This window comes from Zootoca vivipara, chromosome 11 (assembly GCF_963506605.1).
Source record: "Zootoca vivipara chromosome 11, rZooViv1.1, whole genome shotgun sequence".
NCBI classification, from domain to species: Eukaryota; Metazoa; Chordata; class Lepidosauria; order Squamata; family Lacertidae; genus Zootoca; species Zootoca vivipara.
Window position 1 is genome coordinate 20,097,575 of NC_083286.1, and position 25,365 is coordinate 20,122,939.

The 25,365-nt window shown below is 41.3% G+C and overlaps 1 protein-coding gene across 2 annotated transcripts; it reads right to left on the minus strand.

Moving 5' to 3' along the window:
* Positions 1-303: 303 nt before the first annotated feature.
* Positions 304-25,342, minus strand: AP3S1 (adaptor related protein complex 3 subunit sigma 1). 2 transcript variants are annotated; one of them, XM_035099758.2, is made up of 7 exons: positions 25,056-25,342; positions 21,297-21,388; positions 17,951-18,062; positions 14,666-14,737; positions 11,587-11,694; positions 9,066-9,107; positions 766-841 (listed from the first exon to the last, which is right to left on the minus strand). In XM_035099758.2, exons 1-6 carry the CDS (start codon positions 25,122-25,124, stop codon positions 9,072-9,074), a joined length of 489 nt encoding a protein of 162 aa, XP_034955649.1. In that variant the 5' UTR covers positions 25,125-25,342; the 3' UTR covers positions 766-841; positions 9,066-9,071. The 2 variants fall into 2 exon arrangements, with proteins under 2 accessions (XP_034955648.1, XP_034955649.1); XM_035099757.2 differs by lacking the exon at positions 9,066-9,107 and having other exon boundaries at positions 304-841; positions 25,056-25,338.
* Positions 25,343-25,365: the final 23 nt, after the last annotated feature.

Sequence of the window (25,365 nt, forward strand, 5' to 3'; positions counted from 1 at the left end):
AGTGCCACTAGTATACTGCTAAGGAACTTTAATTTAGCACTACACTGAATTCCTCCCTACGCTACACAATTGCAAATGGCTTATATGATCCAATTTTAATGCAGCTTGATATTATGTGGTTATTACTGTAGGAACCCAGATTCTGCAACAGAACTTCTACACTGAATTTAAGTCAGGATTTCTGACTGAAAACTAGCATTTCTGTGTCTGAGTTCATCTCAAGTGACATATACACTAGACTTTAAAGTTGATACAGTATGGAACAGTCATTTATTTCTATCCACAAAGGTAACAAACAAATGATTGCAGTTATGACTTTATTTATAAAGCAAGAGAAGATACAGCTGAATTGCTTTCATGCAACATTTATATCAGGATCTTAAATAACTTGAAGGAATGTATACAGGACTGCTGTACTAATTACAGAGCTTAATCTATACAAAAAACATGTCATACAAAGTAAAGAAACAGTTTGAATTATTTTTCCAGAACATTATATGCTTGCTTTAGATGGGCACAGGAATTTTATTTGGAAATCACAAACCACCCACTCTCTTTAAATTTACTAAGCAAAGCACAATCAACTTCACATAATTTTATAAAGGATTTCTACAGGCTAACATGACCTTTTATTTAAACAGCAAAACATTGGTTTGGTAAACATTTGCGACCAACTTCTATTTGTTCTTCATTTTTACCTGGAGTGCACAAATTATTTAAAAGAGGGAAGGTTTGGCACTTTTATACTGATGTCACCAATATTTATATTTCTTGGGATCTCTGGAAGATTCATATTCTTTACAGCTGACACAGCCCGGGCTGGGGCTCCTGCTAAACCAGCCTGTATACAGAAGAAAAAGATATCACTAAGATGGCGCACATTACACTCAGTCGCATACCACAGGGATGGCTTTATTACCATAAATAATTATGCACAGACACCAACACTCGAGATCAGAAAAACCAGATGGTATTTTGGATTGGAATGAAATGGACTACTCTGAAGTATTTAACGAGGAAAAAAAGCAGTTCACACAAACTCTAAAGCATGGTTAACACGTGCAATGGCAACTTGATGGAAAAATTAATGTAGAGTCTGTAAAACAACCAGATTGAGGTTAATAAAAGTTAAAGCTCATGCTGTCTTTGATTTTTACTGTTTCCAGGCATTGCAGCAAGCAACCTGCTCCAGTTTCCTGACACCTTCAGTTGGTTGACCAATCTTTATAATCACCCATTTTTTATTGATTTGTATTACCTCTAATATAAAATGTTTATTTTTCTTATGGCTTTAGCATTTAATCAAATGCTTGAAAACTAAAATCATATGCAAAAAATATGAAGAATCTTGACACTGATTTTATATCTAATCATTCATTTAGTAGTACTGAATAATGAATGACCTCTATATCTTTTTTCCATGCCACCTCATTCAAAGGCCCAGGGGACGTTCCAAGAATGAAATCCAGAACACTTAAATAACAAGAGCCTGCCTGCTACATGGCTGTTGATCCTTCCAAAGAACATAGGCTTACACTAAATAATTGATTTTGGCAACTCAAATGCTAAATATAAACATGACTAGTCCCTCCCATCCCTGACTTGCTGGGTCTTCTTCCCTTTCCATTTGTAAGGCTTAGAGAAAAATGCTCCTGAGCCAATACTTCTGAGGTCAACATAATTTATCTATGAAGGAAAAATCCCTGTGCTCAGAATTATTATCTACACAGAAGACAAGTAGTTACAACCAATCTTTAAACAAATTAATGATTAAAACTAAGCCACCATGTTTAGGATAGGAGATTGACAACATAAAGGTCACCACTCCAATGGGTGCAAAAGTTGTTTGTATGAGCTTGCCTTCTTGCAAAATATGCAAGAAATCCTCTCCATTTCTAGAAGCTTATTATATAAACATTACCCACCCTGTTTAAGGGATGCAGATCTTGGAAGCTTTGCCATTATATCTGCATAGCTCTCCCAACTGCATCTTGGTATTTGAAACTAGTAAATACAGGAGCAAACCAGGGTTATGGAGGACTGCCAGTTACTTCAAAGAAAACTGTTAGACTTAAATATTCAAATCACTATTGTGGTGCGTTGTTCTTTAAGGGAAATGTACAAAATGTTTGCCAGCACAGATGAATGAATTTAATTAACCAATATGTTTATGCCTTGCAGTCCTGCTTTACAAGGCTAGGCTTAGCTCTTACATACTTTGATTCACGAATGAACATTAATACTCACATAAATTTGCCTAACTACATTCTTAATTTTAAGGTTCCACACTACCTTGAAGTTAATCCAGGGTAGAGAACAATTCCTTCTGGCAGAATACTTTCCAGGCTCACACCAAGCTGTTCTGTGACGAAATACTGCCAAGCCAGTATACTTCTTGCCTGGAAGGTTGGCTTAATATTTTGCTTCATATACTAGTCTACTGCATTCTTCCTTTAGACATGGAGAAGCTACTTACTGCACAAGCACCCTTAGTCAAGGGCTTTTGCTAGGCGGTGTGGAGCCATGATAGAAAATTTGCCTATATTAATTTAAATGTATAAGTGCTTATGAGGTATTAAGATGGTGGTTAACTGGGGTCTCAGCAACATTGCAGTGTGCCTAGCTGTGTTATAAGCATTTCGTTTAAGGGTTCAGGCCTCCTTCCCCTGGCCTTGATTAGGGCTATCTAAAATAGAGGGCTACTGTATTTTGTCTAGTACAAGCATTTGTCCATATCAGAAGTTCACTATTTTCAAAAAGCTTGTTAAATGATCACCAGAAACCATTATCCTCTTAATCTGCAAAATTTCTAGATACCCTTTAAGTATTTATACAATGTAAGTAAACAAAACTATTTCAAACTCCAGCAATCTTTTCACAAGGAAATATATTTGAAATGTGTTACAACCTGCAAGACATATGCCAACCAGGCATGCTTGAACACAAGCCCCACTGAGTTCTATGAGTCTTATTTCTGAGTATGCTTGGGATCAGAATGGCAGCAAAGTGGGGGGGGGGGAAATATTCCACCTGTTTCATCTTCTTCTGCCATTAAATTCTTCCTCCAAATTCAACCTTATACGCCCTCCACTAAATACTCAATTTGGCAATAATGTTTAGCCATTACTAGTATCACTTGCAAAAATGCATGAAAGTCACATTGCACTGCCCAGATTTAAACAGGGATGGATAGAGGAAGACAGCGTTCCTAATCTACTTAACCTTTAACTGACTGTCACCCAACAAAATCCAGTCAGTGCTTTTTTTAACAACTGACACTTCAGGTCTTCTCCTTCCCAACACTCACTTTTACGTTCACACACTTTTAAGAGAAAGGGCTTAGCTTCCAAAATTAGGAAGCTTAAATCAGGATTCGTATGTGGTTTTATTACAAATCTGCAAAAAAGGCAGAATAATAAAAAATGCTGACTTAATTGTTGAAAATACAATTAGAGCACCAAATTAACAAAAAAAGAGATATATGGTAATACAGTGGAACCTCTACTTACGAATTTAATCCGTTCCGAATGCACATTCGTAAGTAGAAACATTCGTAAGTCAAAACGATGTTTCCCATAGGAATGCATTGGGAATGGATTAATTCGTTCCGGGGCCTTAAAAAAAGGCACTTTAAAGGCCGGCGGGAGGCAGCGATGGGCCCGATCCGGCCCTATGGCCGGATCGGCAGCTGGAGGGGCTGCGGGAGGTAGTGGGCGCTCCTTACCCGCCTGTCACACGAAGATCGGTAGTGGCGCTGGCGAGGGCCCGATCCCAAGCGAGGCTGGCACACATTTGATCGTAAGTCGAATAAATTCGTAAGCCCGCCCCCATTTTTTCCCTTCGTAACTCGAAAAATTTGTATGTCAAGTCATTCGTATGTCGAGGTGCCACTGTACACCATAGGTATTTACTGCAAAGTTAAATTCTACCAAGTTAAATGTGGCTTCCTTCCACGCATGCATGTGCAAAACTGCAGCCTTAGAGCAGAAGATAGCTTCACATAAAAGCTGCTTCAATTTTTCAAAGTTCCTTTCAACTGAATTTGGGGGGGGGGAGGTTAGAAAGGCTAGATTTATTATACTTGTTCACTTATTGAATCGGAATGTTTAAGATAGGTTAGCTTAAGCAGGTACCATATTGGAAAACGAAGACATACCCTTGTGAACTGGCCAGAACCCAGGAATCAGAATATAATTAAATGAAAACATGCATAACTTCTGATAATCCCTCAAAATTCTTCCAGGGTTTTTTTTTTTTTGTTATGTATTTTGTATTCTCATTTTGTATTTTTCTGCTGTGAACCACACTGGGATCTTCAAATGAAGGGCAGAATACTTATTTATTTATTTATATCAAAAGCAGAAGAAATGTAGTTGTAAACAGCCTCTCTGGCAATGTTTATTTGCTCACAAGTCCTAAATCTTGTGATAGTCTCATCTAATGGCTGGTTAAGCCCTGGCAAACTCATGATTTTCCACCTATAAATGGTCTAATACAGATAACTGCTGTAACATGCAGCCACTCACATGTTCTCAGCCTCGGGATTTCATGGAATCAAAAGGATGCAGATATGGCCTTAAGTTGTTGTTGTTGTTGTTGTTGTTGTTGTTGTTGTTGTTGTTGTTGTTGTTGTTGTTGTTAATTATTTATTTATACCCCGCCCATCTGGCTGGGTTTTCCCAGCCACACTGGGCAGCTCCCAACAAAATCAAAAGCACAATAGAACATCAAACATTAAAAACTTCCCTAAACAGGGCTGCTTTCAGATGTCTTGTGAAGATGCAGTAAACTTCAAACAGAGCAATTTTGCCTCCCAAAGGCTTGGGAGTTAAAAATTACAGACATTCAAAGGCCAGGTGGAACAGCTGATTAAGTTCCAAGATCAGATGCCTAGGAAATGGCTTTGACTGTAAACATAACTTCATAAGCAGCTTTTGCAAATTTGGCTCATACATTAGAGCTAGAATGAGCAGAGATGCTCACTGGATGTTTTGGTGCAGCACTTGATGCCATGACATCATTTGCAAGGTAGCACCGTTTTTGTGCTCTGCCAAGCCTGCCAATGTCTACTACTACAAACACTTGACTAGTGTGTGAACTCATCCTTTGCCCTGGGAACTCCTTCATATCCAGCCAGTTAGTTGAACTAATTTAATATGAAAGACCCTGGCACCCCACTTCAAATCAGCATACAACAGGAAACACACATTTCTAGCTTTATGTTGGTGAACATGGCAGCTTTTTATTCCTTTTTTTATTCCTGTCAAACATTCACCCTACTTTACTTTTAACAGGGGGAAAACCAAAAACTCTTTTAACCAACCTGAAACTGTTGTTATTAACCTCATAAAAACACTCTTCCACACCCAAAATAATGAAGTCATTTGGAAATGTATACCACAACTGGCTACTATCTATTAAAGACACCAACTTTGTTTTATATGATTTCCATAAGCAGACCTTAGTGGGGAAAATATGTACACTTTGGTTTATTCCCATCCACAAATGCTGGGCAGCTGCCAGAACACACAAGACAACATATTTACCCATATACCACTATAAGAGAAGAGGACCAAGACCTTATATTTAATTTGGTGAATTGACATCTGCCAATTTAAATTAGAATGCTGGATTTAACATACATCACTTTAAGCATGGGATATAGGTCACACAGTACTTCTGAGACAATGTGTACAGTTTTGGAATAATGTTTATAAATACTTGGGTGTTTTACCTTAAAAAAAAGCATGAAATATTGGGAACGAATTGCAGAAGATGGTGGCAAACATGCATTTCTTTTTGTGAGCCCATCCAGTTCACATAAGACAGATGGGATGGTGTCTGTCAAAGTAAAGGGAGCTTAGGGAGAGACCTGTTTATTCATCTTACCTCCTAAACCCATTCCTGTCTCGCTCCTGGTATCAGAGCTGGAAAGGGAGTGGGTAGAGGAATGAAGGTAGATGAGGCACAAAGGAAGGATTCAGCACCCTTCATCTGTGTGCTCCTTTTACTGCTAAGGACAGATTGTATACCCTGTCTACACATTTATGTTTAAGCATTTCCACAGAGTTTTAGAAGTACAGTATGAACATACAGACAGCTCAAATTGCAACTAACCAGGCAACACATTTCCCCAGCTGCTTTATAATCTCAAATTAAATGAGCACACAGCAGTTTGGCATTTCAGTTCTTCATCAAAAGCCACTGGATAGACACAGAACTTAAAATACTGGCTTGTGGCTATAAACTGAGCACGCTAAAAAGGCTGAGGTGACACAGTTAAGTACACTCGCCAAGTTCACACAACTAGGAAAGTTATTTCCCTTTCAGCAGAAAATACAGAACTTTCAGGACACTATTTAGTAATATGGAAGTTGTGCATTTTTTCTCTCTTTTGTAGCACATTACATGCGTTTAATTAACATCAAAAGTGTGTAATTATGATCACTTCAAATCTGTATTATTCCCAGAATAGGAGGATTCTATCAGCTACCTTCCAAAACTTCCTTAGAAGACATATGGACAGGTTAGCGTCCCAAGAGCTTGTGCTCATTATAAAAGGGGAGTCCTTTTATATGCACCTTTCTTGGAAGTGACTCCTCCCACATGTTTGAAACTTGGATATCACAGCTGCTGGTGTTCTGCATTAACCCTTCTTCCCAGAATAAGTACAGTATGATTCAAAGCAGCAGGGTTATGAATAGGATGGAAGGATGCACTATAGAATATAAAAGAATGGTCATGTTCTCTTCTCATAAGGTTAAATAAATGAACAGAATTAGAGAAAAAACAAAATGAAGTCTGCAAGTATATCAAAATGCCAAACAGATAGAAGACTTAGACATACTCTTGGAAATTTCAAGCACTTGGATCACAGCGATAGTAATGGATGGGCATGGTTTTTTAAAAATTTTGTTTGTTTGTCGTCTCCTTTAAAAATTGCCAGACCCAAAAATAAAAACAGAACATATACAAGCAGAAAGTAAAATAGAGCAATACTACATAAAAAGAAAACACACACTAATTAAAACCCCTTTTCTTAATTGTAGAATTTTTTTGTGGTTTGGGGGAATTAAATCAAAGAGTAATAACTGAACTGGCTGGATTACTTATTATCTAAGCTATGCTTTACAATATACAAAATTCTTCCATGATTTTGGTCACTTTTAGGTTGAATCCTGTCCAATATAGCCACTTTAAGCCATTGCTCCCACCCACCGTTTAACTGAATAAAGACACATTTAGCTACTTATAACATTTTAAAATTAGCTAACAACCTGTTCTATAGAGAATGTTCATCTTCTAAAACAATTAGAACAAATATCTGAAGCTTCCTTTCAAAGATAATAGTGGTACAAGTAAGGTATTATAGTAGGATTTTACTTGTAACCAACGGGGTCAAGGGTCCATCTGACATTTAGTGTATACAGAACTATGATTGCAGCTTTTTTTCTTCTCTTATGAAGTCTACCCAGAAATATCTCCCTTTTGAAGCTTACTGTGTACAATTCCCTTTCTGTGGAAGTTATTTAAATTCACTGAGTTCTAAAAATAAAGGATTCTCATCATTTGTACATTACTCCTCTGACTGGTTTTTAATTTCCACAAGTTTTGACTGCTTGAAACTTCTTTTAAAAATTTAGTTCTCAAAATCATACGGTAAGACTCATAGAATTGCAGAGTTGGAAGGGACCCCAAGGGTCATCTAGTCCAACCCCCTGCAATGCAGGAATCTCTGTTAAAGCACAGACTCATAGAATATCTCTATGTAAATTTTAATAATACAAATTAGTTGCACTATGTTTGCAATATGTACCATTACAGCTCAATTCATGTGGCAGTGGGGCTATTTATTTAATTCATGCATCCATCCACAATACAGTGTGGGGTTGATTTTTGTTTCCTGAATCTCAGCTGCCTTTTAATAACACACACTTCTAAGATTCATTTTTGGCATTAGCTTGAAAATACACAAGCAGCTAATTTTGAAAGCTTCATCAGGTAGCTCTTTTTCTCTAGCACTATTACCTCACAAGTTAAAAGTGGAAATTCCTTCCCTGGAGCATCACACTTACTTAAGAATAACATTCTGACCATGGACTGTGGCTTACCCACCTGCTTCCTGCTGCTGCCTCCTAAAAGTCATTTCCAAGGGTCATACAACCCTCTAGGATAGTTCTCAATGTCACATGATGGCAGAAATCCAAGACGCCATCTGCAAGTGTGAGCAGAAGCTCCACTAAATTCAAACCCTACCCTTGGGATTATCCATGCTTCCACACCAATAAAGTTTATTCTGCAAAACTTAAGATATTCCATTTGTATTACTGCATTTGTAATTGGGGATCAATAGTCCTTGCAAACTTTTTTTAAGCAATTGGAAGTGGTTCATGAGATGATGTGCTGCTGCTACTCTCTCTCCTTTCTAGAGTATGAAGTCCTTATGGCATTCTCCATGTTTAAGTGTTACATCACCAGTGATGTTAATTATAACTGAGGATAGCCAGGGTTCCTCTTTATCCAGAATTTTAAATCAGCTCGGAACCTTAGTTTCAGATTCTCATTAAGCAGAAAGCCTAAACAGCCTTACTTAATAGCTGACCTAAGAGTTATGTTATGGTTAAGCCAGACGGTAAAACTCAAGCTCCAGAAGGAACAAATGGGAGCAGAGTAGAGGAAACACACAACCCTGATTTCTGCTTCTGATTGCGTAAGCAATTGGAAGCATTACATTTGCACTAGCACAATCAGATTGCTTCGTAATGAGAGCATACAAATATTAAAGCTACATTTTTTTTAAAAAAAATATAAATTCTAAAGTTGAACACTAATGAAAGGGGAAAGTAAAAATAAAAATATATGAAGTCAATGACAATCTAGTAAATACACTACAGGCAATAAAAGATGAGGGGAAACTAGCACAAAAAGTAGGCTACAAAGACTAAATATGGGTTTATCAACACATAATTTTTGAGTCTGGCCTAATTTAGTTATTGCCTTTGACATCATTTTGCTTTCCCTTTATTTTATAGAAGCACATTTTTTTTCCTGAAAGTTGGCAATACCTGGATCTACCTGTCCTGTCTGGGAGACTGAAAGATAAAGGTCTGTAAAGAGAAGAATGGAAAGAACTAGAAAAGATCAGGTGGTTTGGAAAAAATGAGGAGTGACTTAAACGACCAAATTTACACCCAGCTGAACACTGCAAGTACACCACAAGTATCCCAGTTTTTATATAGGACACCTTCCATGTCACTGATAGTGCCTGACAAATCCTTATCCTAAACTCTCTTACTTCAAGTAAGGCTTGAAGTCTTACTAACTTTTAGAGTGAATGGCATGACTTCTGCTTCTGTGAACAGGTATCAGAAACTAACAGCTAAAATTGTTGATAGCTTGCAAAGAGAAAAGCAGAAGGTGCTGTTGTTCCATATCCTGCCCTACAAATTCAGCTGACAAACATTATCATGTTTTTAAAAATCATTGATTTCCAAGGCAATAATGCACCCATTTAATCTGGAATAGCCTTATTCACTTGTAACAAAACCATCCAGGGGAAATGGGCTGTGCAGTGGAGGCTAAACTCTCTAAAAGCTGAACAAACTTGACACTGCTCTGGATTGACTTCCAAGTTATGTGCTAGGAAGATTAAATCTACAGCCTCCGGAACCAATTCCGTTCACTTTTGGAAAATGAGCTTTGTACACCAATTGAGATAAACAAATAGGTGAACTAATGACTTGGATCCAAAGAGCCACATGAGCACGGGCCAGGGCTTTCCCTTCCGCTTATTCCCACTGCAACTCACGCTTCCTAAAAATGCACCCGAGGGTCAGAGGACACTCCGGAATAGCATGGGGTGCTGGAGCTGAGAGGAATCACACACACACACCCTGCACACAAGCAGAAGGGGCACTTTGGATCAAAGCGAATATTTTGGATTAGTTGAAGTAAGAGTTGGTATGTTAACAAGTAGATCTTCAAAAGAATATGTCAAGTAGCTTAAAAAGGACCAATTAGTATCTCCAGAGATTATGTTGCCTTTTTTTAATCCACTCTTTTAATTGGTGTTGTAACAAGAAGTGGTTCTAAGTAAAGATAAAGCCACTATGATCTAATTACTTTTCCATTATTTACCTGTCAAGTTTTATACAGAAAATATAAACTGAGTAGATGAAACAATGGAAATTGAGGTTAAGCTTGTCCACTTCACTTAAGTGGCCTGCTTCGAGAGAATTAATTATTTGACAGTCCAAATCACAGATCAATAATTTAAACCTTGGCTTTTGTTTAAACTGTGCTTCAAACTCAGTTCTGCATAATTTAAAGTCAGATTCTAGTTTTCACTGATTAGATCTTTGCTGATATTCTTGCACTGGCATAGTGTCATGCATTGTTTCATGACCTACCAAATTTCTGTGCTTCTCAGCCAATGCTCTTCTGCTCGTCTTAAATGTACATAAGGTAGGCAAAGGGACGGAGGATGTCCAACCAAATTGCAAAAGCTATGTGAAGGGTCAATACAAAGTGCTAGGAAACTCACCTCTCAATTTTATGAGCAAACTAGTTGGAAAATGAGTTTCATTTGTAGGTAGCACAAGGATAATGTGTGCCATATCTGTTTATATACAAAAGACTAAGAATTGAAACTAGATGGGACATTAAATGAATGACTGAAGCTATTTGCCCTGGAAGGGAAGGGATTTGCCCTCATAGCAACTGTCCTCCTCCAGTAGTGGTGGAGTGGGGAGGAACAGCATGGGGAAAGCATTAAAGCGATGCCCTCCAGGACTGATTTTTTTTTTTAAAAAAAGACTGAAATGCAGTCATTTAGCTTGACTATAAGAATTCCTTATTTTTCCCCCGGTTTATGCCTTTCATATTCTCAGATCATTATTTGTGGGAAAGGCAAGATACCATATCAATTTCTAGGTGCCCATTGGTTTAACACTCTGGCTGTGTAACTCCAGACATACCGGCTTACATTGTTAGGAAGGAAAATAAATCGTTCCTAGGATGAAGTGGCACTAGATGTCAAATTCACCAAGTTCTATAGTGTCGAACTAGATAGCACTTCAGAATCTATGATTAGCCGTGCTGATCTATTTCTTGCTCAAGCTTCTTTGGCCACTGTATGCCACAGGGGTGATTAAACAGTGACCCTCCAGATGTTACTGAACTAGCCCCAGCTCATGGTCAGAGATCATGGAAGCTGCAGTTCGGTTGCATCTGGAGGGATGCAGGTTAGCAATCTCTAGCAATTGCATTTTAATAACAGGTTTCATTTCTGTTTAACATGCACACACCCTTCAATAGGGTGTTCTAACAAATCAACACAAAATTAAGCCTTGACTGAAGGAAGCTCAGAAATGTTTCTATACACAGATGCCAATGGCAGGTGGGAGTTCAATAGAAGGAAAGGGGGGTGTTCAGCTATTTCAGCAATCAACAAAGGCTTTAACATGCTACATACTATATGCTTATTTGTACATGTAGCTAAGGCAATACTAAACAATACATGACAGTTTCAAATCATGCAGGTTGTGTGACCATGCTCCAATTGGCTTCAATTCTTTCCATTCTTACCTCAGACTTTTCCAGTTTATTTTGAGCATCAATTTGGGTGACAATTTCATTCATATTTGTCTCCAAAACCATTCCGCCCATCACCATTTCAGCCAAAATATTATGGACCTAAAAAAAATGAGACAAAACAAAGGCAAGAGAAATTAATCAAATATTATTGCAGAGAGGCTGGTGAAATGTGGGCTGGACGAGGAAACTATTAGGCAGATTTGTGGCTGACTGTCTGACCGAACCCAAAGAGTGCTCACTAATGGTTCCTCATCAGCCTGGGGGAAAGTGGCAAATGGGTTACCGTGGGGTTCTGTCCTGGGCCGTTGTTGTTCAATGTCTTTATAAACAATTAGGACAATGAAACTGAGGTGATGCTAATCAAATTTGCAGATGACACCAAACTGGGAGGGGTAGCCATTGCCACTGAAGACAGAAGTGGGTTTCAAGATGACCTTGATAGACTGGAGAACTGGGCCCAACCTAACAAAATGAATTTCAACAGGGACAAATGTACAGTTCTGCACTTAGGCAGGAAGAACCAGCTTCACAAATATAAGAAGGATGTTGACAAGCTGGAACATGTGCAGAGAAGGGCAACTAAGATGATAAAGGGTCTGGAAACCAAGCCTTATGAGGAACAGTTGAGGTAACTGAGTATGTTTCACCTAGTAAAGAGAAGACTAAGAGGAGATATGATAGCCATCTTCAAATATCTAAAGGACATGGAGGGTGAAGCAAGCTTGTTTTCTCCTGCTCTGGAGGGTAGGACTCGAACCAATGGATTAAAGTTACAAGAAAGGAGATTCTGACTCAACATCAGGAAGAACTTTCTGACAGTAAGAGCTGTTTGACAGTGGTACAGACTCCTACAAGAGGTGGTGGACTCTCCTTCCTTGGTGGTTTTTAAGCAGAGGTTGGATGGCCATCTGTCATGCATTATCTAGTTGAGATTCCTGCATTGCAGGGGGTTAGGCTCTTAAATTCCTTTCTTCTTTGTAAAATTAGTAACATAGCAAACATTTAAGTTAGAGCTGTAACACTGGTTGCTCATAAGATGCAGCTAAAATATTATGGACTTAATCTTAAAGACCCTTAGAAAACGTGTGATTGCCAGATCACCCAACACAAAACTGCATACCTCCTTTATGAGGTCCTTCAAATTGTTTGCAAGTGTTGCATAAAGATTACATATTGATGCCTATACATCCTATGTTTACCAGCTTTCCATACTGGATATTTCTTCCTCAGCTATAAAAGCTTCCACGTTTGCAGAACACTCTCAGCACATGTTTTTAACTCATAACACAATGTAGAGTACAACTTTTTTAAAAAATAAAATAAAATACTATCCTCCAGTTCGGGGAGCTGCTGCATTGAACATTTTCCAGTAAAATGAGACATGGGATCTCACACTTGTAAAAAATATTTGAAATTAAATCATTAAAATCTAGAACCTCCAGGTGCTTTGGCTGCAGGCTAACATACATTGCATGCAGCTGAATCATTTTTTGCAGTTACCAATATTTCAGGTATTGTATCTGCTTCAAGCATTACTGTGCAACATATGCAACTACTCTGGCATTTCAAATGCAGTATAGGCAACTCCCCATTTGCACACAATCGGCCCGTGTGTGACACCTGATACACACACCATTTTCGACACCCCAAGGGACCAGGGCGGTACTCAATCCCCGCATAAATGGGGAGTTGCCTGTATATAAGTTACATAGAACATTCCAGGACAATGATTTCCAGTGAGGGCTCTATGCGCTTAATTTGCACAAATCAGGGTAAGTGCACTTAGTTTACATGATTTATCCCAATAGCTGTTTTTCCGCCTATTTCAAAATACCTTGGCAAGGAACAGATTTGCAGAAATCAACAAAGAGGGAAGGCGTAAGCCATGGGGGAATAAGACTTAGCCTAGGAAGCACAAAAATATTAGATTGCTCAGAAATCACATCACTGAAAACATATCGGCTTCAGGGTGGAAGAGTGTTAAAAAATGTGCTTAAAAACTGGAAGGGCAATTTTTTTCATCCTCCTTCAAACCCAGATGTAGAGACAAATTAGCAATTGTTAGTAAGGAGGAATACTTCCCATAGGAAAAGGGTGGGGGGAGCTTGCTAGTGTTCGTAAACAGACATTTACTGTTCTAGTCCACATCTAATTTCTTGGAAGAAGTAACAATAGCCTCAGAGGAACTATAATAGGTGTCAAACAGTGAAACCGGAGGGTGGGGGGAAATTCCCTATACAAGGGAGCAAGTTCAGTTAAGGCACTCAGAAAAGTTGTTTTCTAGTATCTTTAACCAACTGCCTTTCTGCTGCAAGTTATTATAAACTTGGCAGTGCAGATACTTAACAAGTCATGCTCATGTGGAAGAAATCTTGACAACCATTAAAAGCAACTTTATGTTCTTTACAGAAACTTCTGGCCTGTTGTATCTTTCCCTAATGGAAGAATTAAGCCGCTTATTCCCTCCACTGCCTCATTCTCTCAACAAGCATCAAGCTGTTCTACAACTGGGGGGTGGGGGTGGGGAGTGGGGCAAGTACTTTTAAGTTTTCAACCCACACAATTTTCTTATAAGTTTTTTTGTTTTTACTGCCTAAGCAATATGTTATTCTCTGCATGGAAAATTATGTTCCCATGGACAATATACTAGCCTGAGTCATGCTTTTCTGCAGCTAACAGATAGAAAAACGTCAAAAGTAACTTACAATTCTGAATTAAGACTATATGCCAAGGGAATCAAGGGGTTTTCTGTATACACCCCGTCTTTCTTTTATATCACAATTGTATGCATTGTTATGTCTTGGAAGTTAAGTCTGCAGTATTCAGGGCAAGGAAACCATGTGTAGAATAGCAGATCAGTAAAATGGAGGTCAGGAGGTTTGACTTGACAAAAGCAATACTGCAAATACGTTTTCGAAAATACATGTGAATTTTACTATTCATTTCTCAGTATAAAATGATGAAATTTGAACAAGGAAAGGGACTGTTTACCATTCTGACAGATACAAGAATGTGATTTTCTGGTCAACAGAATACTTTGCATTCATGTTACAGCAGCTCACCACACTACCTTATCCACATGGAAAATTAAATCCAGTTCACAGACATTCTCAAAGCACTTGTCTAGCGTTTCTACGAATACCTGTGGGGAGAAAATTTGCAAGGGGTCAAAGTTTTATAGCAACTCCATCATTCCATTATGGACAAACTGTAAATGTGGCAATCAGAACACAGAAGACCATAAAGATTTATGGAAGTTTAATGCATCTGTATAACATGTGGGGTTAACACATTCTCTTGGCAGATCCCAAGTACGTTATTGAAGATCAAACTTCACTAATATGATAGCTTGACATTCCTGTTCCTTAGTCAAATATAGCATGCTTCAAACAAAATTCACACTTTATTACTTTAAATACTTCACACTGTGTCTGTTACTATGGTCTGAAAGCTTTACTATCAAATTTTTGTGGTACAGTTTATACAGACATGCTGAAATGCTTAACCTGACAACAACAACAAAACAGATTTGAGAGTGGACTGACCAATTTAACATTTAGTCTCATCTGCCCAAACAGACAGGCATTGCCTGAACATCGCATTAAAATTTCTAGACAGCTGCTTTATTATCTGCTAAAGCTAGAGCCATTTGTAGTATACAAGCAGCACCCTCATACTGCTTCTATTTAGGAGCTATGATGTTCTGCCACAAACACGCAGAAATGCATGCAGATTTAAAAGGAGACAGAAACTTACTTTATTTAATTCATGACTACATAAGGCTATTACTAAAAGCAGCATTTATACTGACTATATACAACCAAAACATATTAAAATGTTCTGGGAAAGAGCAACAGAGTTCATTAAAGCTAGACATTTGCCTCAACTGGACTCCCAAACATTAGGGAACAATCTTAGGTAGAAAATATTTTCCCCTGAAATCACTAAATGTCTCCTAGTGGGCCTGGGTGGCACCTATCAAAATGATTTTCTTCCTGCTTTCAAATATTGCTGTTTAAAATTCTGCCAGAATGTTTTAATAGTAAAAAATACAGACCTTCAGTACAAGGGGAAAGTGGTGAGGGAAAAATGCATTATATATTCACCAAAAAGAGGGAGTTGGGGTTACCAAGCCTTCAAGGTGTATTACAACCAGGGCTTTCTTTCAGCCAGAACTCACCAGAACTCAGTTCCGGCACCTCTCAGGTGAGTGCCATTGCTATTATAAGAGAGCAAGGGAGGTGTTTATGGTGAGTTCGTGCACCTCTGTTTCTAGAAAAATAGCACTGATTACATTCCTTTCAATTAAAACAATCTAGATAAATAGAAATGATCATTTGATCCCCTAGAGCAGTGTTTCTCAACCAGTGTGCCTCCAGATGTTTTGGGACTACAACTCCCATCATCCCTAGCTAGCAAGACCAGTGGTCAGGAAACACTGCCCTAGAGTTCAGTGGAACTTTACTTCATTCTCTATTGCTATAAATGCTTTTATTCCTATCAGTTAAACCATCTGCACTGACAGGTTGCATGAACCATTTTTAGGAGCTGCACTGTAGACCTGGAATTAATGGGTTAAGATTTTTGTTTTGCCCATCAACAACACTGCCCTTGCTTCCTTTCCTAGCTCACCCTCAGCTTTTAGCCTCACCAAATATAAGCATTTTGAAGCATGATGGGAGCAGGGATATATGGCATGACGGATTAGGCCCATCCTGAGGATTATCCAAGAATGCATCTCATATATGAAAAGTCCTAGACTTTCGTTTCTAAGTAAGCACAATAGGTTACCCAGTAGCTGTATACAGATTTTTCCTGAGAGACACCCATAAATATTTTTATAAAGTGAACAAATTTCTGAACTCAAGCTTACTGAATGGATTCTCTTTGCTAACAAAATATTAATAAAAACATATTTGTACAAGGTTACATGGCATCATAACATGAGCAGACTGGGTTTTTGGGGGGAGGGTTGTTGGGAGGGGTTCCTGTTGTTCTTTTTGTTTCTTTATTTTAGATTATTTAGTTTGGTTTTGTATTTTTAAATGTTTTATTTATTGTTGATGACTACTTTTGTTATGTTATAGTTATTCTTATTAATTAAATTTCTGTACTGACCTTCATCCACAGATCAAACGGTGGTTTACAATGTAAGAACACAAAAATACATGCCATAATGACCAAAAAAATCCCTAACATCCTGCCCCAAACACAAAGTTTAAAAGACCATAGATAGTTTAGTAAGTCCAAGACCTGGGAATGTTTTTGCCTGGCACCTAAAGATATGTAATGAGGCCCCAGGCAAGCCTCCCTGGGTATGTGTATTACACCCAAAATTTCCAGAATCATTTCAAACTTGGACAATGAGTGCCACACTACAGCTGGCCTTTTGCTTTGCTGTGGTAGGACACCCTCTTGTGGAACAAAATGGAATGCGCCCCTCCTTTAATTAATTAAAAAATAAGCATAAAAAGTGGCATTTTAGCCTGATAACAGCTTTGCAGGCTAAAAACAGGCTTGCAAAGACTACCTGGTGAGGATTATAGCATTTAATTGTTTTCCATGTCCTACCACTCTAGCCACATCACCAGAATGGTCCTGACTCAGATTGTATTTATCAAAACCCACATAGCCCTGTTAAACATTCACATTCTTATATATCTAACACATTTCAAAAGTATAAGCATGCAGCACAATTCTATATATGTTTATTCAGAAGTACATTCCACTAAGTTCAGTAGGTCTTACTCCCAAGCATGCACACAGTTGCCTTCGGAATTGGTTTGAGATGTTACAAAAACGTACACCACTTGATTACCACAGATTACATATGTATACAAAATGAATAGCAACAGAAACACTTTCAGAAATGATTGCTTATTTTTGCAGATCATGAAAACCTAGTGCCTCATTTCCAGTGGGAATATATTTTATTTTCCAAGCTGTTATCACATGCAGGCAATATTTTGTTCTAAGAGTGGTTCTCCAGAGCACCCAATCCAAGTGAGCTTCTGTTCAAAGGAAGAAACTTAGCTCCCAATCAGCTTCCTAGCACCAATACCGGAAGCGAAACATACAATAGTGTGGCCAATGTTACATAATTTTCTCCCCATACAAGTATTAATACTCAGTGTTGAGAAATATTGTCAGTATTATTATACGTACAGGGGCATGTCACGCCTTAAAGGTAAAGGTAAAAGTAGTTCACCCAAAATATTTTTAGCGGAATAAACACTTCAGGATCTCATTACCTTACATTTAATGATGGTCACTGTAGATTTATTTCTTTATTAGTAGATAAAATAAAGAAAAACAACAGCTCAAAAACATACAAAATCCTCTATAGATTACTTACTTGTATTAAATCTAAAATGCCAAGTTCACTTTCTGAAGAATCAACACAGAAGACAAAGTACAATGTGGCATAATGTCGGTATATCAATTTGTTGTCAGATCCACCTATTAATCTAAAACAAAACAAGATAAACATTAACAATTAACTGCAACATTCCAAGTTGCATTTGTTAGGAGCTACATTTTTTAAACTAGCTGGTAAAATTGGGGACAGCTCCCCCTAGTGGTGCAGCAATAAAACTGTTAGCACATTGCAAAGCTTAACCAGGGTCCAGTACGGTCCCAAATTTGATAGGGAACTATATCGAGACTGTGTGTTCTGCATTGCAGGGGGTTGGAGTAGATGACCCTTGAGATCCCTTCCAATTCTATTATACTTGCAAGACTCCCTTACTCCATATATGGCCACTTAGCCTCTTCAATCTGGACAATTAGCACTGTTACAAATGCCACATAACACTTATTCTGCCCTTTCAAGAAATCTGGATTTTAGTGTGGCAGCACCCACACTTTTGAACTTCCTGCCTGTTGACATGGGGCAAGCATCTTCCCTGTAGTCATTTCAACACCTGCTACAAACATTTTACTTTAGGCAAGCCTATCCAGACATGTATCCATGTCATGTGTTTTAATCTGGTTTTAGCTTGTTGTTGAGTTTAATTATTTTTTGCATGTTTTGAATATTTGTTCTTGATTTCTTTTACTGATAATTGTATTGGGTATTTTGGTAAACCACTCTGAGGGTTTTATTACAATCAAACAGAATATACCGTGTTTCTCATATTTTAAGGCATCCCCAAAAAATAAGCCATGACAGGATTTTTAAGGGTTGGTGAAAAATAAGACATACCCCGAAAATAAGCCATGTCGTGTAGCCCCGACCGAGCGAGAGGCGAAGGCGCGGGACCCAGCAGGAGCTCCCTGCCTGCTTCCCCGAGCCGTCGCGCATCGGGGGACAGAGCCGAAGATCGGCGGGCGCTCCTTGCTGGGCTTGACAAGCCCGGGAAACAGCGCCCGCCGATCTTCGGCCCTGTGCTGTATGACGGGCGGGGGTGGGGGGGAAGCGGAGATTGTGCTCCGCTCTCCCCCCACCCCCGCCTGTCACCAAAGATCGGCGGGAGCTGTTTGCTGGGCTTGACAAGCCCGGCAAACAGCGCCCGCCGATCTTCGGCCCTGTGCTGTATGACGGGCGGGGGTGGGGGGGAAGCGGAGATCGTTCTCCGCTCTCCCCCCACCCCCGCCTGTCACCGAAGATCGGCGGGCGCTGTTTGCTGGGCTTGACAAGCCCGGCAAACAGCGCCCGCCGATCTTCGGCCCTGTGCTGTGTGACAGGCGGGGGTGGGGGAGAAGCGGAGATCGTTCTCCGCTCTCCCCCCACCCCCGCCTGTCACCAAAGATCGGCGGGCGCTCCTTGCTGGGCTTGACAAGCCCGGCAAACAGCGCCCGCCGACCTGTGCTGTGTGACAGGCGTGGGTGGGGGGGAAGCCCCCGCCTGTCACCGAAGATCGGCGGGCGCTGTTTGCTGGGCTTGACAAGCCCGGCAAACAGCGCCCGCCGATCTTCGGACCTGTCCTGTGTGACAGGCGGGGGTGGGGGGGAAGCGGAGATCGTTCTCCGCTCTCCCCCCACCCCCGCCTGTCACCAAAGATCGGCGGGCGCTGTTTGCTGGGCTTGACAAGCCCGGCAAACAGCGCCCGCCGATCTTCAGACCTGTCCTGTGTGACAGGCGGGGGTGGGGGGGAAGCGGAGATCGTGCTGCGCTCTCCCCCCCCCCGCCTGTCACCAAAGATCGGCGGGCGCTGTTTGCTGGCCTTGACAAGCCCGGCAAACAGCGCCCGCCGATCTTCGGCCCTGTGCTGTGTGACAGGCGGGGGTAGGGGAGAAGCGGAGATCGTGCTCCGCTCTCCCCCCACCCCCGCCTGTCACCGAAGATCGGCGGGCGCTGTTTGCTGGGCTTGACAAGCCCGGCAAACAGCGCCCGCCGATCTTCGGACCTGTCCTGTGTGACAGGCGGGGGTGGGGGGGAAGCGGAGATCGTTCTCCGCTCTCCCCCCACCCCCGCCTGTCACCGAAGATCGGCGGGCGCTGTTTGCTGGGCTAGACAAGCCCGGCAAACAGCGCCCGCCGATCTTCGGACCTGTCCTGTGTGACAGGCGGGGGTGGGGGGGGAAGCGGAGATCGTTCTCCGCTCTCCCCCCACCCCCGCCTGTCACCAAAGATCGGCGGGCGCTCCTTGCTGGGCTTGACAAGCCCGGCAAACAGCGCCCGCCGACCTGTGCTGTGTGACAGGCGGGGGTGGGGGGGAAGCGGAGATCGTTCTCCGCTCTCCGCCCACCCCCGCCTGTCACCGAAGATCGGCGGGCGCTCCTTGCTGGGCTTGACAAGCCCGGCAAACAGCGCCCGCGTGCACTTTTTTAAAAATAAGACATCCCTCAAAAATAAGCCATGTCGTGTTTTTTTGAGGAAAAAATTAATATAAGACATGACTTATAATATGAGAAACACGGTACATGTTGTCAAATAAATAAAACACACATTAAAGTCAAAACCATTTAGATCAGTAGGCAGTGACTCCTCATAATAAAGACTATATTATATAAAATGTACAAACATTGTAACGTAAAATATAACAGGTAATGTACAAACATCAACCTACGCTGGTACTGAAAAGGGTAACTATCCAAATGAAGAACAACACTAGATAAGAATGCATGTATGCCTTCTTCTAAAGCTGGTAGCCATGGCTTGCCAATTCAGGCAAAACAGAAAGCTACAGCTAAGTAGAGACTTACTGAATCACTTTGGGTATATGCAAAGGCACAGGCAAACAAAAGGATCATTCATATCTCAGTGTATTAAGCTGAGAGTGGTGGTCCTAATGCAACAACATGTGCCTGCTAACATAGTAAGGGACCTTGAATCCCAGAAGATCTGCACCTGGGTTTAGCCAGCCAATCAAAGCCATCTCCCAGAGTGTGGCTGCTGTTGCATGCTGACAGCTTCTAGGAATCACAGGTGAGAGCTGAGTGCAGGATGGGGACCAAAGGTGGAGAAACTACCCCAGAGGGAGCACAATATTTACCCTACCAGAGGCATTACCCTTCCTCACTCCATACAACCCTATGACACCAGTGACAATTCTGGCCACCATCAAATAAGTAAGCATCACAGCAGAATATGCACATTGTCTTCTAAGCCTAAACATTTTATAGGAAATGTCATGGGTTTTGATGTTGCACTTGTACAAAATCAAAATAATGTTGACGTGTCAAGTCTTCAAAGTAGGATACTTTCCCCCACCTTCATATTTCACTTTAACAACTGTGGATACAATTCAGGATACTTACAAGCCACCTTCTAGGAAATTACAGACATTTTCATCACGTTTTGAGACTAAATGAAATGTTTCTCTGATAATTTGTTGCTGTGTATCTTCACTCTGGGGGGGAAAAGAGACTAGGGTAGTAAAACAATCTATATTTCTAAATACAGTTGGATAACATAAGCACTGCTCCATCCCTGTCCACAATTTTGGTACAACATTTTAGGAGGAATATATAATGTAATATATACACATGCAAACACGCCCTTGGTACTGTTCCATACCACACATTGTTTCCGAAATAGACAAAATATCAACATACAGAAATATCTCCATCCTAGTGCAAGAGGGGGGAAAATAACATTATTCTGAATGGGTAATACATAAATGCTGAAACTGATTTCTTCAGGGGGAAATTCAACTAGGATCTCAGATTTTGCTTTGGGGCAAGAGTAGCATTTAAACTAAATTATTTATTACACACAAACTGATCCAATTCCAGTATTACTACATTAAAACTTTAGACTAGTATATTTTGCACAGCCACATTTTTTCCATTTCTAATTCATTATCAGAGTTTTGCCACACCTTACGAACTGACTAATTTATTATGACATCAACTTACAATAAATTTGTTTGTCTAAGGTGCCACAAAACTCTTAAGATTGTTTTCGCTGCAAAAGGCTACCACAGCTATCCCTCTAGTTTAACTCTCAAAGCATAGAACTGAGTAACTACCTAAACATGGATTCATCCTCTGAAGCATAGTCAAATCATCATGTCAAGCAAGATGCTGTGCACAAAAAAGACACAAACATCAGATTTGTACCTAGCCCCTTAAACTTTCACAAGATGCATTCAAAAATCCTTCTTGACAAGTTTTTTGCACTTACTTCACCTAAGATGTTCTGTAACTCTACCACATTATAAAATTTCTATATTAGCACAACACAAGAAACAAGCTTTGCTTATGCAAATACATTTTTGCAGTATTTAAAAATGACTAAAAAAATAAGAACTTTTGGAGTTGCTAAGGACAATGGCTCTGCAATTTTTATACAGCATAGTTCTCATTCTATCCTTCTTCCCTCTGACAATCACCAAGTAAAGGAACCAACTAAGAGTGGTGCTGTGGGTTAAACCACTGAGCCTAGGGCTTGCCGATCAGAAGGTTGGTGGTTCAAATCCCTGCGACGAGGTGAGCTCCCGTTGCTCGGTCCCAGCTCCTGCCAACCTAGCAGTCTGAAAGCACGTCAAAGTGCAAGTAGATAAATAGGTACCGCTACAGTGGGAAGGTAAACGGCATTTCCGTGTGCTGCTCTGGTTCACCAGAAGCGGCTTTGTCATGCACATGACCTGGAAGCTGTACACCAGCTCCCTCGGCCAATAATGCGAGATGAGTGCTGCAACCCCAGAGTCATTCATGACTGAACCTAATAGTCAGGGGTTCCTTTACCTTTTAAGAGTCACTTTGGGTTGACATGTAACAACTTTTTAACAAGTTTTCTTCTTTGTATTAAAAAACCCCAGCAAATACATCATCATGGATAGCAAATGTATCTGAGTTTAAATGTGCAAACATAGCACAAACAGAATGACCACAAGTACAAAATAGACTTAAGGATACTCAAAATTTTCTGATTGGAAATGGTAGCACCATTTTCCCTCTTGTCATATGGAAAGCAACCTTTAAAAGTGACATCCCCTACACATTTCTGTCCTGCTAACAAACATCCAGTTTTTAGTACCCTTTCTGTGTGTGTGTATTTAATAGTGCCAACCACTACAAACTTGGAATTCCTAACCATTCAGGATCAATACCAACCATAACCCCAAAGCCTGGCTGAGTATCACATGTCACTAATTAGAAGGAAGCATCAGCTAACAGGCAACATAAGAACTCTTCTGCATCAAACAATAATCACCTGCTTCTCATCTTACCCACTAAAATACCGTTAGAGCTGTCATCCTCCTACCCATCCTGCTCAGCCCAATGTGCTAAAATACAGCAAAGCAACCCCCTGTGCCACCAACATTTATCTTTCTTCACCATTCAGCTTAACTATTTAATCTCCCATTGTTGTTGCTGTAGTTGGCATCTGTCTGTCTCAAGAGACAATGGAGTTCGCCTCTGGGGGGCAAAGTCAAACCGCTGGGTAGCAGCACTTAAGTGATCTCCCAGGGCAGAAGCCTGGACAGTGTGTATGGAGGTTCTGGGTCACCCATATAACAAGATTCCCCTCTCTTGGCCTCGCTGATGTGGTCCAAAAGAAAGCAGAGCAATACAAAGGACTTGTGTTGTGCCCGCACATCCATGGGCAACATCTTTGGAACATTTCTTGCCTCCTCAGTCCTGCAGTATGGCTACAAGGTGGATGGAGCTAGCTGCTTGCTGTTTCCCTTACATGGACTAAGACTAGTCTTGATATGCAGAACTGAAAAGCATAGGTGGAGCTCGTTTTAGGGGCAACACTGTCCCCAGTGTCATCTAATATCTACATGAAACCACTGGTTGGGTTGTTCATGGTGGGCAGTTGTAACTCTGGTGATGGCAATGTCTGTTTTGCACAAGAGAGGGGTCAGGGTGAAACTAGGCTTTATTTCACCGGGGTCAAAGACCAAGCTTGGCACCCCCATGCGCATTTGCGTCCACACACAGGCTGGGAGCCTCAATGGCACCCCTCTGGAGACTTCACCAGGGGCAAAAAAAAACCCCAGCTAGCCCCCCTCCCCCAATAGCTAAGGCACTGGGAGGGTTGTTACCTCTAGTGGGCGACACGTCATGCTCTTATATCTCTATTTAAAAGGCACTTGTCACAGACCTGGAGAGCCGCTGCTGTCGGGGACAACCATGAGCCAGATGACCCGGTGACCTAACTTCTCACAAGGCATGCTTGTGATGGTGGGTCTATGGATATGAACCAGTAATTCTACAACTCCTGGAGGCCAGGATACGGTCGGCAGGTGATGCAGAGCAGCACAGGAGCTGACTCCTAGGGACCGAGGCCCTTCACCCCCTACCCCCCAAATAAGGTGGGGTGGGCCCCCCCCAAAGTGGATGAGCATTGCCATTCCAATGGTGTACGTGTGCGATGTCATGTGATTGGTTTTATGAGGCAGGGCTTACCTGCTCACCCCCCACCTCCCCATTATCTTATTCAAGTCGGCAGCGCAAAGGGCCAGCGCCAACACCAGGGCTGGGGGAGAGAGTGAAGAAATGCCTAGGAGGGAGGGAACATGTGCAGAGTGCTTTCCCTGAAAGTAAGCCATAGGGGAGGAAGAGAGGAATATACGTCTCTCTGGACAGGAGCCGCCTGAGCGAAGGGCGTCGCCTGGGCAGGGCCGGATTTAGGTTTGATGAGTCCCTAAGCTAATGGGGCCCTTTATATGTCCAGCTGTCCTTTGTCAACAACAAATGGTCGCTGTTTTTTGTGTTGAATATATGCTATATGGTAATTTATGGATCTAATAGGTATCTAAAGCCATTTCCACATAACAAAATATGTATTTTATCCAAGTACATCCAGATTTTTTTCCTTTACATTTTTTTGGGGGGGCCCTCAAGAGAGTGGGGCCCTAAGCTACAGCTGTTTAGCTTATACGTAAATCCTGCACTGATCTTGAGGGAAGAGAAGAGGGCACCTGCCTCGCAGCGCCAAGGGAAGCGACGGCGACCCCCCCCCCTTCATTCGCAATGAGCTCCCCCGCCACACAGCCATGCCACCGAGTCCGGCCCGCCCGCCCGCCCGCCGCTTCCCGGCGACCTCTCCTCGCCCCCACTCACATAGCGCTGGTAGAACTTGGAGAGCCGCGGCTTGCCATGGTTGTTGAATATCAGGATGGCTTTAATCATGGTGAGGGAGGAGCAGCTGCTGCTGAAGAGCCGAAAGAGAGAGGCGGTTGCGGTGGGGGGGCTCTGCGCCTCCCCCAGTCCGGGGCCCGCGACTCCGGCCCCCTAAAAACCCGCCTCTACCGAAACACACCACAGGCGCTTGAACCGCTCCTAGCTCACGTGACGACGAGAAGAGTAGAAGCGATGGGGGGAACCGTCATCTGACTGACACGAACTACAAGGACGGAAGCGCGCGAGGGAC

Bases quoted from the DNA above. Each gene is read 5' to 3' on its own strand.
- AP3S1 (XM_035099757.2), bottom strand. From the start codon at position 25,124: ATGATTAAAGCCATCCTGATATTCAACAACCATGGCAAGCCGCGGCTC. The intron at 21,389-25,055 runs GTGAGTGGGGGC...TTTCCCCCCCAG, and splicing joins CCAAGTTCTACCAGCGCTAT to AGTGAAGATACACAGCAACA. The intron at 18,063-21,296 runs GTAAGTATCCTG...GTTTTGTTTTAG, and splicing joins AATTTCCTAGAAGGTGGCTT to ATTAATAGGTGGATCTGACA.